Raw genomic sequence first — 16,552 nt, forward strand, 5'->3', positions numbered from 1 at the left:
ACTTGTTTGATAATCGATTATTTATTTGTGGATTCTATAAAAGATAATTTTGTATTCATAAAGCAGTAAAAAGAATTTTAAAATTTTGTGAATCGTGGAGTCATGCTGAAGTTCCTTCCACAGACCAAAAGATGAATTTAAAAGTTCCAATTTAAAAATGATGGCTATATTTCCTCTCACTATAAACAAAAAGGAGATGATGCTTTGTTGAACTGCCTGAAATGGCTTTTTAAAAAGGGTGGAGGGGAGGGGGGGTTCCTGGTTCCTGCACACGTTTCACGCACATTGAAAAGTAACAATAAGGCATCACGAAAAATCGGATAAACGGCTTTGAGGTTCACATATCGCGAAAGGCAACACAAAAGTACAGCTTATGGGGTTTTAATTTCGTATTTCCGCTGTTCACGAAAATTAAGAACTCTTAATCCCTTATCGCGCGATATTCCTCTCCCCCCCTTTAAAAAGTATACCAGCTCAGATGAGGTTGCAGGTGAACGTCAAATGTGTGGGCATCTCTTACAGACATAATCTAATAAAAGTTTTCTCCTTCGTGCTCTGATCTATTTTTTCTCCTTCAATTCCCTCCCACTCATCCTCCCACTTAGATTGAATGTCTCTATTTTTAAGCACGGGGGAGTTTAAATCATATTTCAATTTCCCCCTTGTGTAGGTGATATTTTAACTAATATTAAACTAACGCAGCTGCTCTCATGCGACAAACAATTTTTCTGACTGAAACCCGTCGTTCGACTGTAAAATTACACGTGTGATTTCAGACGAAATAGAAACCTCCCACTTCAAATACCATTATGGAAACAATGAGAATTTTCAAGAAGATAATGAGCGAAGGGTATAATCTCTTATACCTTTAGATCTTTTCCAGCTTTTCATTATGAATATATAGAATGCATATTTTTTTAACGTCAAGAAATAAAGGGGGTTAGTCTAAAGAAACCTTGTGCTGCGTCGGTGGGAAAGCATAACAAGGTAATTTAGTATTATCAACGGAGTTGATGATGTAAATTGGCCGCCGTAAAGAGTTCAAAAGCTGACGTTTCGAGCTTTAGCCCTTCGTCAGAGCGATTGGGAATTACCCTGAATGATCTGGAGTTTTTCTCCTTCATACAACTTCACAAAAGACTGAAAAATTCTGGATTAGATACTGCATCCTTGGAATCCAAAACTAACAGAGTGACCTGAGGTAATCATTTTACGCTACATTCAAATCGCCCTTAGAAATCTGATACTTACATATTGCAGATTTTATGAGATAAATTTGCATGATATTTAAAATTATGTGGGAATGACGTAAGAAAATGCGACTAATTACGTGAAATTGCATTTACTTCAGCACGTATAACCTGGACTTCCACGTGCCCCACCTTCAGCGTGCATACCTGCCCCACCCGTGGGAAAACTTTTTAACTTGGAAACGAGGTTTACGTTTGGCGCGTTAAATAAACTCACGAAGTGTATCTGTCGTTACTTTCAAAAAGGGAAAATACACATAGATTTGAATAGCATTTGATTTCGAAAGGAATTCACTTTTAAAACAGTCTTCAAACTTCGACAGATATGACTGCACGTCAAAAATCGCGTTCAGATCGCAGTTTCAATCTTTTATCGTTAGGTAAGATTTACCCGAGGATTTCACACTTGACTGTTAATTTTGAGTTTCATATCACTGCGAAATTGAAAGCAATGTACACATTACAAGTTGTACCAATATGTATTAAGCTTCCTGACATGCTTTGTATAGCGATTTTTCGTTGCAATTTTTTGATTAAGACTTAAGTTATCGCGATCATTATCAGTCGAAGAAAATCCTAGGCGTTACTTCAAAACGAATTGTTAAGCTTTACCTAACAGAAATAACGTTTGTTAGTTTTTCAATTTTGCTTCTCTGTATTTCTGTCCAATCCTGTTCAGCTTGTTTGTTTCGGTAGTTCAAACTTTGAACAATTTTTGTGCTTAAGTTTAGTTAAAAAGTAGCTTTGAATTTTTGCACTCTGCGAAATTAAAATTTGTGATGATGCATTCTTGAAAACCTGTGACTTTCTTTTCTATTAACAGATGATACTCCTAAGAGACGCAGCACAAGAAGTCGAATTTTGACAAGCACACCTAGTGCAGTTGACAAAAGGGTTTCGGAAGTAATAGAGAAACAATCAGGATCTACTCGGGCAGTCAAGCGGCCAAGTACAAGTCAACAGAAAGATACATTGTTCAGCGATGATGAGGTGGATCACAGTGAGCCGTTAGTCCATTCAGATAAAAATCATAATATCGCCAACAACACCTCAACGTTTGACGATAGACCAGAACACTTGTACGGTAAGAACAGCTACAGCTGCTTTTATTATTAATTGCATTAATTACTAATAGGTGGAGTTGTCTAAGAGGAAGGGTTGTACTGGTACTCGATAAAGTTGTCTGCAAGTATACAGGGGTTCTACGCTAAGATGGAAGACTTTTCCTTTTCTGGAGAATGCCCCTTTGTAAAAAAAGGATACTCCTTTTCCTGTAGCTTAAAGACCGTGAGTTTACTGCTTTCATCGAATAACAGTGTCCACAAAAAATTTTGCAGAGTAAAGACAAAAGGGGGGTTTGGTTTGAGTAATTTGCCTCTCACCCAATTTTCTTTAGAACAAACCATCCCAGTTTATGATTATGTAAATCTATACCTCAACATGTGCCACCCCATCCCTTTTAATTAAAGACCACGATCCTTTAAAAGGAATCTCTTTTGGACAGGGTATCTCTTTGAGGTTTCAATCCCCCCACCCCAATGTGTGGTAGATGCTGTGACCCAGCCATCAGTGGACTGGAAGGATCAGGCCCATGATTTGGGCCCATCCCTTAATCAGGTCCTGATTATTCCATTGGGTGGCAGAACATCAGTGCCGCTCTTCACCAAGGAGTGTAATGTTATAGTGGGGAATTGTCTAGGGAGCCTAACAAAATGCTGACTGAGCACAAAATTAATGAGTCTTATATTATTAAATGTCCACCATTGCTACATGAGGAAATCACATGAATTTTACTTTTCAGGCTTAGACAATCCAACAAAAATTTTGTCAGGGGGCAAAGATGAAAGTGGGAGTGTTCAAGTTAAACCAAGATCTAAGGTAAAAAAAATTATTTTATAAGTTCTCTCAGACTTAACCCAGGAAAAATTTTGTTTCTCTAACCATTTGGCCATGCTGCCCCACTTGTTGCAAGAAATTATGTTGAGTAGGGATTGATCCTCCTGGACTGAGGATAGATCTTAAGTAGTACTTCAGTTGCCTTAAAAAATTTTCAGATGATCATAATTGATGATTGATTTATTCAAATACACAGCATCTCATGAAATGTTTGGTAGTTGTTATTGCTTGCCTCTGCTTCATTTTTCTGATGGCTTTGATGGGATTACTCTCAGACCATCTTAAGCAAAAGGTAACTTAAGACTCTTCTTGTTTTACCCTACCAACAGCAACTTAAGAACAACTCACAGTATGTTGCAAAGAAAATGTAAAAAACTCCTTTCAACATTCTGCAATCTTACTTCATAATGCATATTCTCCATATATTTCCTAAGGTGTTGACAGGGAGAATTGTTTAACAATGAAGGGCTTCCTTGGTTGGTGATCATTTATTTTATCCTTGTGACCTTAAGGATGTGATTTGGGGGTGAAATTATGGGAAGAAACTAAATTCTATCTTATAGTCATAGGGGTTGAAGGGTTGGGTGAAATTAATTTGGGCAATGAAAAAGGAAACTTGTCCTCCAAGCTATTTATAAATAAATGAAGTTATAACCTTTTGAAATTCTCACAGAGATAAGATGGATTAGGACAATGAAAAAGAACTTTTTATTAAACAATTCATATTGCGTTTAACATGCTACCTTATGATCATTAATTACTGAACAGCAACACCACGGAGGTGATACAGCAGAAATCAAACTGTTGAAAAATCGTATTAGGAAACTGGAACAAATACAATCCCGCCAGAGCATAAAAAGTAAGTAATTACAGCACAAGAGTAAGTGTGAAGAAATGCCAGCTCCACTTGTCCTGTAAAGCACTTTTCCAAGGAAGGAATGGAGAGGGGTGAAGATACAGAACCAGCTGTATCTATTTCTCATCTCCCTTTCAAAGGCAGGGGGGAAGGTTGGGTTAGGATACAGACAACACCTATGAAGATTTCTGTGCTTTGAAAATAAGAGTTGAAATTGGATAATTAAATTTTAAAGTGTTAATAGACCAATATCAGTAGCAACTTATGTACCATTATAAAAATGATAAACTTACATGATCAAAGCATCAATTTGATTATAAGGAAAAGTGTAATTATTTTTCGAGAAGGGGAGGTGGGGTGTGAAAGAAATTGTGGCAGACTTCAATATAACCAGAGACATTGGAGAACTCGAGATTTCAGGCTTAGAACTTTTTGGAAACAATACCGGTTTTGACTTCTGTGAATGTATAAATATATTACAATCAATTTCATTCAACAGAGGTTTTAGTCACCACATTTCTGAGGTCATCTCTGGCTTCCTTTGATTTTATAACTACTAAAAAATGTGGTTCCTTTAACAGCAAACAGAGAACATGCTTACCAGAAAGTTTTACTAAAAGGCCAGGTATGTAGAATATTATCATATATGCAGATTTAGTTGAGGGAACTCTCTTCCACCTCTGGTGTGTTGTACTGTTTATTATTATTATTATTATTGTTATTATTAATATTATATTGATTTCATTAAGCTTGATTAGATGACACCATATATGTGCATAAGGTATTTCCTGGGTGAAGGGAACTTATACAGCCAAAATCTTGTGAGGAAAAAGATCTCTGAGGTTAATTCTCCTAATCCTTTCTGTCTCAGCCCAGAGTAACTTAAAAGGAATTTGTATTTTTGTTATTGTGAATTAAGCTAGGGTTAAACACTCGGTTTTATATTTGTCTCCAGTCAAAAACCTGGGAAGGAGAACCCGTGGAAAATAAAATTGAAGAAGCACTTCGTCGTTGGGATGCGGACAAGATTGGTATCCCTGATTATGCCTTGGAATCAGCAGGTTGGTACTTGATTTAGCGCTGAAATTTAACACCAACCTTTCTGTCTAATTCATCATTTTCTTTATTTGGTTGGAATCACTTGAAAGGTGGTCAGATACACGGTTCAAATCATTCTCCTACCTTTGCTAATGGAGCCATTCCTCAAGTGTTAGTGTTTGGTATCCCTGTGTGGTATGAAGTCAAGCTACCAAGGGTGATCATTCAGGTCAGTAGCGGAGCAGATAGCGAAGTACTCTATGGTCTGTTCTTCAGAAGCCTTAGTGTTTCTGAGTTGGTGTGCATTTACATGGATTTCTCATGTTTTTTAAGTAAAGTCACGATTTCAGGTTGCTTAGTAGAGTAATTTACAAATGAATCTCGAAAATTATTTTAAATTTTCTTGGTTAGCTTTACTTCGCCCTGTGATTGGTCCAGAAAACTCGCGTCATTCTCAACCAATCAGATGCAAAAGTAAAACCAATTACGCCTTGCTCACTCACAGCTAGTTCGTTTTTACTTAGCCTTCCCATTGGTTCCTTGTGATATTTTCCCTTGCTCTGATTGGCTGTGGTGATAATTTGGTTTTGTTTCACGAAAAGCTCCAAGTTTAGGCAGTCACGCTGTGTACGTCTTAATACATCATCAGTCAGCATGCACCGCGCGAGCATACAAATATTTGTATTTCATTTCCAAGATTTGTTTTGACTTTGTTTTTCTTCGTTTAATTTTAGCCTGGAAACACCCCTGGAGAATGTTGGGCTTTTCATGGGAGCTCTGGTTTTGTCGTGATCAAGGTTGATATCAATCGATGTTTAATTATACATTGTGACATCTCCATTTGTTATTCTTTTTTTTGCTAGTTTGTTGTGGTGAACGTCACTGTTTGCAGCTCGGTGGAACATGCAACCAATCACAAACAATGCAACAACTACGATATTACAACTACTTACAATACTACAATGCTGCATCAGCGCTACAATTACTTACAATTATTAATGACGGCATGATGGTCTTGCAAGTTAGCTTGCAACCAGGCCCTCTTAATTAGTACTGTAGGACGCGCTTTTTTCCGCCTGCGGGAGGAGTTGAGACGAGCTAGGGAGAGATTTGTTTGCCGGGGGTCTGAAATTTCAGTGCTAGACCTTCTTGTTTTAGGCTTCATACTTTCTCGCGGGTGAAGAAACACTCGAGCCGAAATAGGGCCCGCTCGCAGGCCATGGCCAGTTCAGGCAATTAAAAATAAACATTACTTACAATTCAATCGTTTACTCACAATACGTACACAGCATTCCGACTATTTATATGAAAGTTGGAACAAATAAATAACTGATAGAGAACAAAAAAATTACTTGTAGTCGATGAAATAATACTTTATATTGTTTTTTTTTTTTTTTTACCAGCTTTCCCGTTTGATCAAACCCACTTCTTTCACATTGGAACACATGGCCACAACTTTGTCTCAGTTTGAAGATCACAGTATTCCAAGTGCGCCTAAAGAATTCTCTGTCTGGGTGAGTAAGGAACACAATCACTTAAGCAAAGCTTGTTTCAATTCGCAGTGTCACAGATTTTCACAGAAATAATTTATCCCACACGAAGTGAATTTTCGGTGCGACTTGTCGTGTGTAAGATGGTCTGGAAACGCGCTCTACCCTCTCAACCAATCAAATGCCATACTAAGCCCAACCACGACCTGGTCATCCGCGTTTTCCCGCGCGTTTGTCGGCTTGTTTTTACGATGAGTTTTCTTTGGCTCTTTACGGTATTTTGCTATCTTCTGATTGGCGGTTATGATTACTTTGATATTCCTTTAAGGATACTCAGTCGAAAAGCGTGCTAACATCGATAAAACCTAATCTACGTCAATCCCTCGATTGCACTTTGCGGGTCCTTAAACTATGCTGCGGTGATGTTTACAAAGCTTTTTTGAGTATGATCAGTACAGACTGACACGAATTTTCAATTAGTTTGGTTGGTTATCAACAATAAACTGTTAAAGGCACCTTAGCCCACCGCAGCAAATTTTCCACGATTGACGTTTGGAGAGTGAGCTCTTCCTCAAACAGTCAGCTCTTCGAACATTCGCTACGGCGGCAACTTTTTGTTTCACTTGTCCATCACCGCTTCCCAACAGTTTCTTCATAAACTCATAACCGCGTTCATTTGCCTTTCCACAGGGCTGGGTTGATGCCCGTGGTAGTGAGAAGGTACTATTGGGCGAGTATTTGTATAGTGATAGAGGACACGCTCTTCAAAATTTTCCTGTACAGGTGAGGATAAAATAGTGCTTCCAAGTTGATCCCACCAATGATCGTTACAGCTGTTACTAAGTACTTGAGTGACGTTTTTTTTCACTTTTGGGTTTAGGCGACCACCGTCCCAGAATTTCGATATATTGAGCTCAAAGTGCTTTCCAACTATGGGAATCCTGCCTTTACCTGCCTGTACAGATTTAGAGTGCACGGACTGCCGTACAAAACAGATAACTAACACACACGATTACTCAATTTTGCAAAGTAGGAACAGTTTTGTAATGTAAATATAATTCAAAGTAAAAGTAAAGACTGTAAATGGGAGCGTATATTTTTGATATTGGTTTCTATGTTGTTGCGTATAGGATAACCTTGATTATACTTTGTTTCTGCCAAGTTCATTAAGCTCTGTGATTGGTCTTAAATACTCACACCGCTCCCTCGACCAATCAGGTACGAAATTAAACCATGCAGATAAGGTCACGTCACGTGCCTTTCTAGATCTCATAAGCTCCTAGTAATATATTTCTCTGTTGAAGTTCCACATCGTGCGCAGATTGATTTTGCAACACTCAATCGAAAAGCGCTTTATCGAAGTAAGGTAACCAGCTTCGTACGAAAAAAAGTATGTTATCATATTGGTATTAAAGTCTAATTAATGAGAATTTTCTTAGAATATCAACAGGAAAGCATAAAAAAAGATTGACTTGCACTTTTTGATGTAACAAAGCTAAGGCATCAGTTTTAACTGATGTTTGGCGACGTTTAGTCACTCCTTAACTGAATTTGCCTGAGTAAAATGTACGAGTCAGCTTTGCATTTCCATCTACATTCACAGGCCATTTGGCTGACCGGATTAAAATGACAATTTTTTTTCTTCCTTTTCCAGCGATTTCAACTATCATTCGGACTGAAAATGATAACACTTAGTTGTTGTGCCGTCAATCAAGACTTAAATAACTAATTTTTATCTTGAAATGCTTTTTGAATACTTTGTGTCAATTGCTCTCTACTAACATTATCAGTTATACCGAACGAAATTCGTAGTTGCGTGGTTGGCTCCAAATTAAGTGGGCCCAGTTTGTAAACCAGTAGATATCATGATGACTTTTCAATATTTTTTGTTTTATTCTCGTTGCTAATAATCAAGTGATAGCGACATAAAAATCTGCTAAAACCCCGCGTCTCACTGTATGTAGAGTTTTAATTTAAAGCGTCCACTAAGCTTAGGTTGAATTCCTGTTTCCAGTATAGCACCTTTACTTTATAGGCTATGAGTGAAAAATCGTTAAAAGAAAAGTTGACCGCGATCCTTGAAAAGAAGCGAAACACCCATGTAGAAAGAGCTAAATACTTGTTTTATTACCGGGTTAAGGCTATACATTTCCTATAATCAAAGAGCTCTTGTTATTTGGGGTAAACAAAATCTCCTGCTGGGCCCAGTTGTATGAAATGCGGATAACGTTATCCAACAGATAAATCGCTATCCGGATAGCAAAACGTATAGCGTTATCGACCGGATAGAGTTTTATCCAGTGGATAGCGTTATCCAACCTTCGAACAATCGGGGCCTGATGTTTGAGGATCGCAGTATTCCAAGTGCTCTGATAGAATTCTCGGTCTGGGTTAGTAAGGGACTTGGTCATTCATTTCAACAAGTTTTTATCCGTCAAATTTATCGTAGCATCAAATTTGGGGTTTAACAAAATCTCCTGCTGATGTTTTCATCCTTCTGCCCTCAACATTGCAAGCAGAAATTACTTATTGGTCACCCCTGATAATAAAAGAGTTAAACAGGTGCTCGTTATAATGCAGAGTTGACAGTTTAATGGATGGCAATTTTTATGGCTTTACAATTCATCCCCAAATGTAATTTCTCGCTGGATTTGGATTATTTGACTTCATGCTCTCATACGCACACTACCACAGAGAAAAGAAAGTTGAAAGGACGCAATGAATGCGACGCTTACAACTACAGAATTGTTCTCCCGACAATTACAAAGTCGAACATCGGCAATCCGATTCGTAGAATCTTTTATGATGCTTCTTATCAATCTAACGTCTTTTGCCGGCAATCTTCTGCTTGGAATCGCCGCCATAAAAAATCCATCTCTTGGGAGATCTGTTACCAATTTGTACATCATAACTCTGGCGTTCTCCGACTTTCTTATCTCTTTGTTGGGAATTCCATTTTCAGTAGCCACTCTCATTGTTGGGCGATGGCCGTTCAATAATTTTCTTTGTCAGCTTCAGGGTTTTTGGATTCTCCTTATGTGTGCAATTTCCCTCGAAACTCTCGCCGTTACTGCTGTAAACAGGTATTTTCGAGTTGTGCATTCTCGTGCGCTCTATCAAAAAATTTTCAACGCAAAGAAAATCAGAGCAACGATTGCGATTCTGTGGATCATCGCTTTCCTCGCGCCCCTTCCTTACGTCGTTGCCGGACACGAATTTTCTTTCCATCCTGCAAAGGCTATGTGCGCACACAACTCAGAAAGCCTGCTTAAAGGCTACGGAGCCTTCTTGGTCCTCGTGTACGTAGCCGTTCCATTAATTTTAATCATAGCGTGCTATACCAGGGTGTTCATGAAGGTGCGGAAACACAATTTGAATTTCATCTTTCGGCTTCGAAGTAGTTGCAGATCTGAGCCATCGACAAACCGGTGCCTATCAGTGGACGAAGTTAACGTGACTTACACTCTTCTAGTCGTCGTGACAGGTTTTCTAGTTTGCTGGACGCCTGTTGTAGTAATCGACTTGATCGACTTTCTTAATTCAGATTGGAAACTTAAACGACAAGTGTACGTGAGTTACACTTGTTTCGCCTTCACGAGCGCCTCTCTCAACCCAATCATTTATGGCGTCATGAATCGTTCCTTTCGCATAGAGTACTTGCGCATCTTGGCGGCCTTCAAGTTCTGGTCTTACCGCAAAGGTATTCAAGTTGAAAATCGTATCATAAAAGTAAAAGAGGATGTAACTCTTGAGATGAGACAGATAAAGTAAAGGAAAAAAAAGGAGAGAAAGCAACAACACAGACACTTTCAAAACTTGCAGTTTTAATCATTATAAATGAGGAGTTTGGTTAGTCAACGAAACACTCTCTTGGGTAGATTTACATTTTAGAATTTGTCTTTGAGCTGGCTGTTGAATACTATACAATGTTTAGAATTTTTCCGTGGAGTTTCTGTCATTGTGGCTTTTTTTAGTTTATTTGGGATCATCGCTGTTAAATTATTAATAGTCTATGTTAGTAAGATAGGTTTTTTGGCTGTTGTGACATCTGGCGCCTATCGTCAATCTTTTTAGCACCGCTGGCGTCAATGTTTTTCTAACTGTGTGATGCTGGGAATCGATTAAAATGAAATATCACATAAACGTTATAAAGTATGCCTAATTGTTTTTTTCAAGTATTTTAACATTTTAAAATGCAGGATAAGGCGCACAGAATAGAGAAAAGAAGCTTCAATTTGCGTCATTAAGGCACTCGTACTTATGGAAGTGGTAATTTCGGCGTTTTTGTGGGGTCTTTTAGCGTGATCAATTTTAATTCAGGTGACATTTTAATTTAACTCAGGTAGAATAAATTAAGCCATCTGACACTCAGTAACTATAAAATACGCATATTACAATTGTTTTTTCTCTCGGCATCAAACGTCACCAGAAAAAAAGTTTAGTTTAAGATCGGTTCGAGTTGAAGTAAAGATATCTTACAGGCAAGCTTTTATTTCAATTTTCTTTCTTATTGACATTATGTCTTCGTTCTCTTTCTCTGATATATTATCTTAATATTAAGATCAGCTCTTTTTTAGGATAAATGTATAAATGGCATACTCTTAAAAACATCACAAGGAAATAGTTAGCTCTTTTTTGGGATACGTAGTCTGAAGATCGATGGCTATTTGTGTTTCGTGATATGGTTTGGGATGAAGATAAATTGAGTGCAAGCTTTAACGTCAAATTTAAAATTTTAGGGAGCATGGCAATATGAAAAGGAATGGCAAAATTGCCAAGAGCATCACACTCTTACATTTCTGAATGCACTAGACAAATCACAAAGTGCAGTGAAACAAACGTAATTCCCATGTAATGTCTTACAAAGCCATGAAGTGCATGGCATTTCATTTTGCTGCGAGGTTGTTTAGTTATGGACCACGGATGATGTAAAAATAAGGAAGGAACATAAAAAGGTGGCAGCTGCAACCTCACTCTTTGGGTCCTCTCTCTTCCTGACTCAATGACGTAAGAGAAAGGACTCTAAAAGACGTGGTTTGCCGGCTAGCTCCCAGGCCGTTACCTCACTCTTCGGAAGAAGGCAGCCTGGACCCGGCCAAGAACTAGGCTACGTCACAGTTCTTAGAACAGAAATATTCCGAGAAAGTTTCGCTCTCTTTAAGCTTTTTTGCCACGGACGACTTAACAGACAATCGTTAATTAACAATTTTAATCAAATTCGTCATTAAAAGGATTACAACTGACAACGAAGCTGGTAATTAACTTATTGGAGAGGAGAAAAATTTAAAAAGTAGCGTCATGTTTCGAAACTGTCATTTGACGGAATGAAATAAAAGGAAGAGCAAGCCTTTATTGCCCTTTTGTTTTGACGAGATCAGTGGCTTTCAACAAAGCACCTTATTTACATGCACGGATAACAAAGCAACCTTTACGTAAGGTGTGAAACGATTTAACGTAATTAATTTAGCTCTATAAGGTCATTGTATAGTCGGGCTTTGTGAAAAATGCACGCAAGAAAGAAGTAGAACAAAAAGTAAGCCACTTGAGTTAACAAGTTTCTCCCCCACGAAGCTTGGCGACGTGTTTTGATAGAAACGACGGACTAACGCAACAACAATCTATCGTAGAGATCGGTGGAAAGGGTAATATAAGCAATCAACAGGTTTATTTGCACAAAGACTTATTAAGTCGATCCTGAGTGTCGAGTAGAATCCAGACGTAAATACAGACGTTTGCATTCGTTCTGTTCTTGACAAGTTATGGCTAGCGCGCCTCGAGAGAGCTTACATGTGGAGCCTGCAGTGAAAGCTAGAGGAGCAAACCATGATTTGCGGCAGAAAAACAACCGCGCCTCGCACAACTGGCAAAAAGTCAGGCTTGCGCTGGAGACGGAAAGGAAAAATTGGGTGAAAGGAGCTCAAGATGATCGCAATAAACTTTTGAAGCAACGCGACGTGCTGCGGAACACGTCATTGAATCTATCAAGTTCCGATTCGGTTCAAACAGAGGAAGGAGCCTCCGCGCAACTTAAGCCACGTCCGCTGTCTTTGAAAGATGTATACGATGTGTTGTTAAAGTCTTCTAAACAACAGCCAAACAACAACGGATCCGAAGTGAAAAGCGTAAAATCCGAACCAGCGCCAGCTTTAGACAGACGCCAATCGACTGTAAGCTTTGAACAGAAGCGAGTGGGCAGAAAACCAATCACTTTCTCTTTGCACGGACTACAGAAAGCAAACAGCAATCTGCAGAGTAAAAAACAAGCTATGGAGAAAGCTCAACAGCGGGTTCTTACAGCTGAGGATTCAAATCAAATCGAGCGACCTCAATCTGGACCACCGCCAAGCCATTTCGACTTGAACGAAGAGGAACTCAGCTTAGGACCGACGCTAAAACTTCCACCAACCCATCTACCACCCATAACGAAGGGCATCTCTTTTAAACCTCATGTTCGGAGTTTTAAAAAGGACGAAGAGTTTAAGAAGCGAACAAAAGGCGGCGAACATTCATTTGATGATATTCGCTACTGCCGATATCTACGAAAGAGAGGGCGTTCAAGGTCTGATACAACTGAACCAATGAAACTGCATCAACAGCGCCGATCTGCTAGATCTTTACCCTCATAAAGACGAGGTAACGACAAGAAATAAATTGTAATGGAAAAAGAACAAGTGGTTTGATATTGCGTCGATCGAAAGTACTCTTGTTACGAAAGGAGGCTGTTCATTTGCATTCAGGTCTTGCGCCTTCTCATTTCACGCTCGACACAAGCCATTGCAGTTTTCTTTAATCGATGCCAGGTTTTTGGAAGTTCACAACACGAAATAACGAGGAAGAAAAAAAGAGATAATGCGCCTTCTGGCAAAATAAACAACGATGAAGAAGATCAGGACAAAGGAAACAGGAAAACGCTGTTATGAATTTTTATTATGTGTTTTATAAATAATAACTTTGCTTTATTGAAAAAAAGAAAGCAACTTATTCAAAAAATTGAACTCGTAACAACTCAATGTAAATTTAAAAACAAAAAGTGAATCTAAATAAAACGAGGTAGAAATAAAATCTGAGGAAGTTGTAAATGATTGCTATTCAAGAATCAAGATAATAACACGAGGATATTGGAATAATAAAATCAATTCTAGACATAGATGTTTCTGAATACTTCGTGCAATAATTTCAATACATTTGAAAATCGGCTGTCGAGAAAATTCTACCAACATGCAAGAAATGACTGGAATGTGTTTTTCAATTCAGAATTAAATAACTCATCCAAAGTAAACGTTTATTCAAATGAATAAAATGTTTTTTTGTAATAACTATTCATAACCTTATCAGTTTTATAAGTCAAAAGAATACGGTTAATGTAAAACGTCCGCGCGAAAATTCTGAATATCTTTAAAAAAACTCTAATCAAGAGTTGGTTAGTATCTACGGAGCAAAAATTTGCTTGGATACGTTAATAGCAGGGCTTTATTGCGTGTTTTGTCGACAAATACATGCTTTATTTAAATTTCAAACGAAGCACTTAAGTATATTTGCATTACAACAGTTTGTCGCGCTCACGAAATGACGTTTATTGCAGAGGTCACGGAAAGATGTTCACGTGATCATGCGCTGTCAAATGTAAAGCGGAAAGTCGAATTGAAAACTAATTGTACTTTAGGTGACATTCAGAACAGGGCTAGGTCAAGGTATGACAGGTATTAGTCATCTATTCTGACAAGATCATCAAGTTTCTCTGCTCCTTAGACTTCCCCAACAACAGCCATTCTTGTTCCCAGGGTCTATCTTCTTATTGTCTCCAGGAGCGACAGAACCAATGAGCTCTAACGAGTGCTTAAGGAAGAGAGACCCTGGGAACGAGTTTGGACTCGAGCTCAATTAGCTCCTCAATCAGGCCGCCCTTCAGTCTTTTTTACGAACAGATCGCTTGGAATGGACAACAATCCTTTGCAGTCGTAATCAATTTTGTCCAGTTATACTACTTTGTGCTTTCTTCACTGTTTTCCATCCAATTGCCTGCCCCTTTATACTCCTGTTTCTTTACATTTCTGAAATTTACTTGTTTGAAGAAGGGTGGCTATCATTGCAGGCAAAAGATGAAAAGCATGTTTTAGGAGGGAACACATCGGGCATTGTATTCGTGGGTCTTCACTAGTTCGGATCAGATTATGCTGGCATTATTTTGCGCATAATGCTATAGTCAGAGCATCGAGCATAAATGCCGGCAAATTGATGATGGGCTTCTGATTAAACTTCTTAAAAATTCCCTTGATGTTAAAGTTCATCAAGAGGTAAATTCTGTACCCTGAATACTGTCAATAGCTAGCCTGCTTTTCCTGCTTGCACTTTAAGAATAAATAATTGCTCCATGCTTAGCGTATGTATATCGAGTTATGAATTCACGCAAGAAGTTTGGAGAGCACGGGAGAAGCGTAAGAGTTGCACGGGGCTGGGCCCCGGGCAACTCTAGCTTCTTGCGTGCTCTCAAAACTTCCCATGTGCATCCATAGCTTGATATACGGACAGTTAAAGCATGAAACTATTATTTTATATCAAAACATGCAGATACAAGTTGTGCTTGAAAAAAAAAAAAAAAGGTTTATTACACCTTTTTCGGGTTGATCAAGTGATAGTGTTCTACCCGAAAACCATGAATAAATGACAGAGCAAAAACGACCAAGAAATATTTCGAGACCAAATCTTTATTCAAAGAATTGTAAATTTTCTATTTAGAAGCGAAAAATGGACGAGTTTGTTGCATGTACGAAACTGCGTAGTAGTGTCATACATGTTGTATTGGGTTTATATTTTACGCTTTAATGGGCCAAACCGAAACGCCTTACCCCCATCAGACCAAATCTCTGGTTCACGGGCTGCTCTCTAGTAGCCTTCGTGTCGTCGTACCCACTCCCCCCACCCCTATAGTGAAACGGAGGCGAGACAACCTTCCGTTTCACTTTCGGGGGAGGGTACGGCTACACGTAGATAGCTCTCTAGCAAGACGGTGGCAAAGGGGGGGGGGGGGGTGGAGGGTTCCAATCACACATCACACTGAATTTTTCTATTAAATCACGGATAATTTTTTTTTTAACCAACCTCACGCTACGTAAAAAGGAGTAAGTACGCTAAGCTAGTAATGGAAGTTTTCAACCTGACGGATGTATTATTAAAAATTATATTGCATCCAACGTTTCTGTTATCCTGGAATGAATTGCGTTTCACTTTTTAAAAATTTTTATTTTAATGTAATTGATGTATTTTAACAGGGACGAGCCACCTGGTGGATCTGTTTATAAACCATTATTATTATTATTATTATTATTGTTATTATTATTATTATTATTATTGTTATTATTATTATTATTATTATTGTTATTATTATTATTATTATTATTATTGTCATATTGCTTTTTGCCAGTCAAATAAAGTCGACTTGTTGAAACTAAACGCTCCGAGTGTGTTTAGTCGGGCTTCGTATCGTAATATCAAATCGTACTTTACAAGTATCGAACTTAGAAAAAGACAAAATAAAGAATCAGGATATTTAACACAAGAGTCAAACTTACGTATTTACTATTCAAGTTGGTTCGTTGAGTATCCTCTTCATCCAATAGCTTGTTGTTTTCCTCACCTTCGATGTTCACGAAGATTTTTTATTTTTCCAATTCAACATCTGAGGTGTTCGTCTGGGCATCATAGTCATCATTTAACAATTGGTTCATATGTCAGCGTGCGTTCATCGAGATATGAAGCACACGAGAAGTTTGGAGAGCGCGAAAGATGCGTAAGAGTTGCTCGAGGCGTAGCCGAGAGCAACTATAGCTTCTTGAGTGCTCTCCAAACTTCCCAAGTGCTTCATATCTCGATGAACGCACAGCTGACGTATGAATCAATTGTTTTATAACATTTTCAACCCGAAGGAAAACTTTTTTGTTGAGGGATTTGTTTGCTGACGTCATGAGCGTGCACAATAGGAATATGAAGCACGCTCGCGCAATTGAATTTGATAACACAAATTT

At 38.4% G+C, this 16,552-nt stretch overlaps 3 protein-coding genes across 3 annotated transcripts; all 3 read left to right on the top strand.

Annotated features, from left to right (window-relative positions):
* The first annotated feature begins 469 nt into the window (after window positions 1-469).
* Window positions 470-8,474, top strand: LOC113669230 (uncharacterized). Its single transcript, XM_027185227.2, has 12 exons — window positions 470-1,630; window positions 2,074-2,334; window positions 3,052-3,128; window positions 3,343-3,438; window positions 3,915-4,005; window positions 4,584-4,627; window positions 4,958-5,063; window positions 5,151-5,269; window positions 5,775-5,837; window positions 6,444-6,554; window positions 7,221-7,313; window positions 7,411-8,474. The coding sequence occupies exons 1-12, from the start codon at window positions 1,576-1,578 to the stop codon at window positions 7,531-7,533; spliced, it is 1,239 nt and encodes a 412-aa protein (XP_027041028.2). The 5' UTR covers window positions 470-1,575; the 3' UTR covers window positions 7,534-8,474.
* A 132-nt stretch (window positions 8,475-8,606) lies between these two features.
* On the top strand, window positions 8,607-10,673 carry LOC113669278 (melatonin receptor type 1B-B-like). The gene has a single exon (XM_027185280.2). The coding sequence runs from the start codon at window positions 9,249-9,251 to the stop codon at window positions 10,299-10,301; it is 1,053 nt and encodes a 350-aa protein (XP_027041081.2). The 5' UTR covers window positions 8,607-9,248; the 3' UTR covers window positions 10,302-10,673.
* LOC113669281 (uncharacterized) lies at window positions 10,501-13,846 on the top strand. Its single transcript, XM_027185283.2, has one exon. It carries the CDS (start codon window positions 12,290-12,292, stop codon window positions 13,154-13,156), a length of 867 nt encoding a protein of 288 aa, XP_027041084.2. The 5' UTR covers window positions 10,501-12,289; the 3' UTR covers window positions 13,157-13,846.
* The last annotated feature ends 2,706 nt before the right edge of the window (window positions 13,847-16,552 follow it).

This window comes from Pocillopora damicornis, chromosome 10 (genome assembly GCF_964200805.1).
Source record: "Pocillopora damicornis chromosome 10, jaPocDami1.2, whole genome shotgun sequence".
Lineage (NCBI taxonomy): Eukaryota > Metazoa > Cnidaria > Anthozoa > Scleractinia > Pocilloporidae > Pocillopora > Pocillopora damicornis.

Excerpts from the sequence above, each read along its gene's own strand:
- LOC113669230 (XM_027185227.2), top strand. The coding sequence starts at position 1,576 with ATGACTGCACGTCAAAAATCGCGTTCAGATCGCAGTTTCAATCTTTTA. Across the intron at positions 5,064-5,150 it reads TTATGCCTTGGAATCAGCAG|GTGGTCAGATACACGGTTCA; the intron begins GTTGGTACTTGA and ends ATCACTTGAAAG. Across the intron at positions 6,555-7,220 it reads CTAAAGAATTCTCTGTCTGG|GGCTGGGTTGATGCCCGTGG; the intron begins GTGAGTAAGGAA and ends GCCTTTCCACAG.
- LOC113669278 (XM_027185280.2), top strand. The coding sequence starts at position 9,249 with ATGAATGCGACGCTTACAACTACAGAATTGTTCTCCCGACAATTACAA.
- LOC113669281 (XM_027185283.2), top strand. The coding sequence starts at position 12,290 with ATGGCTAGCGCGCCTCGAGAGAGCTTACATGTGGAGCCTGCAGTGAAA.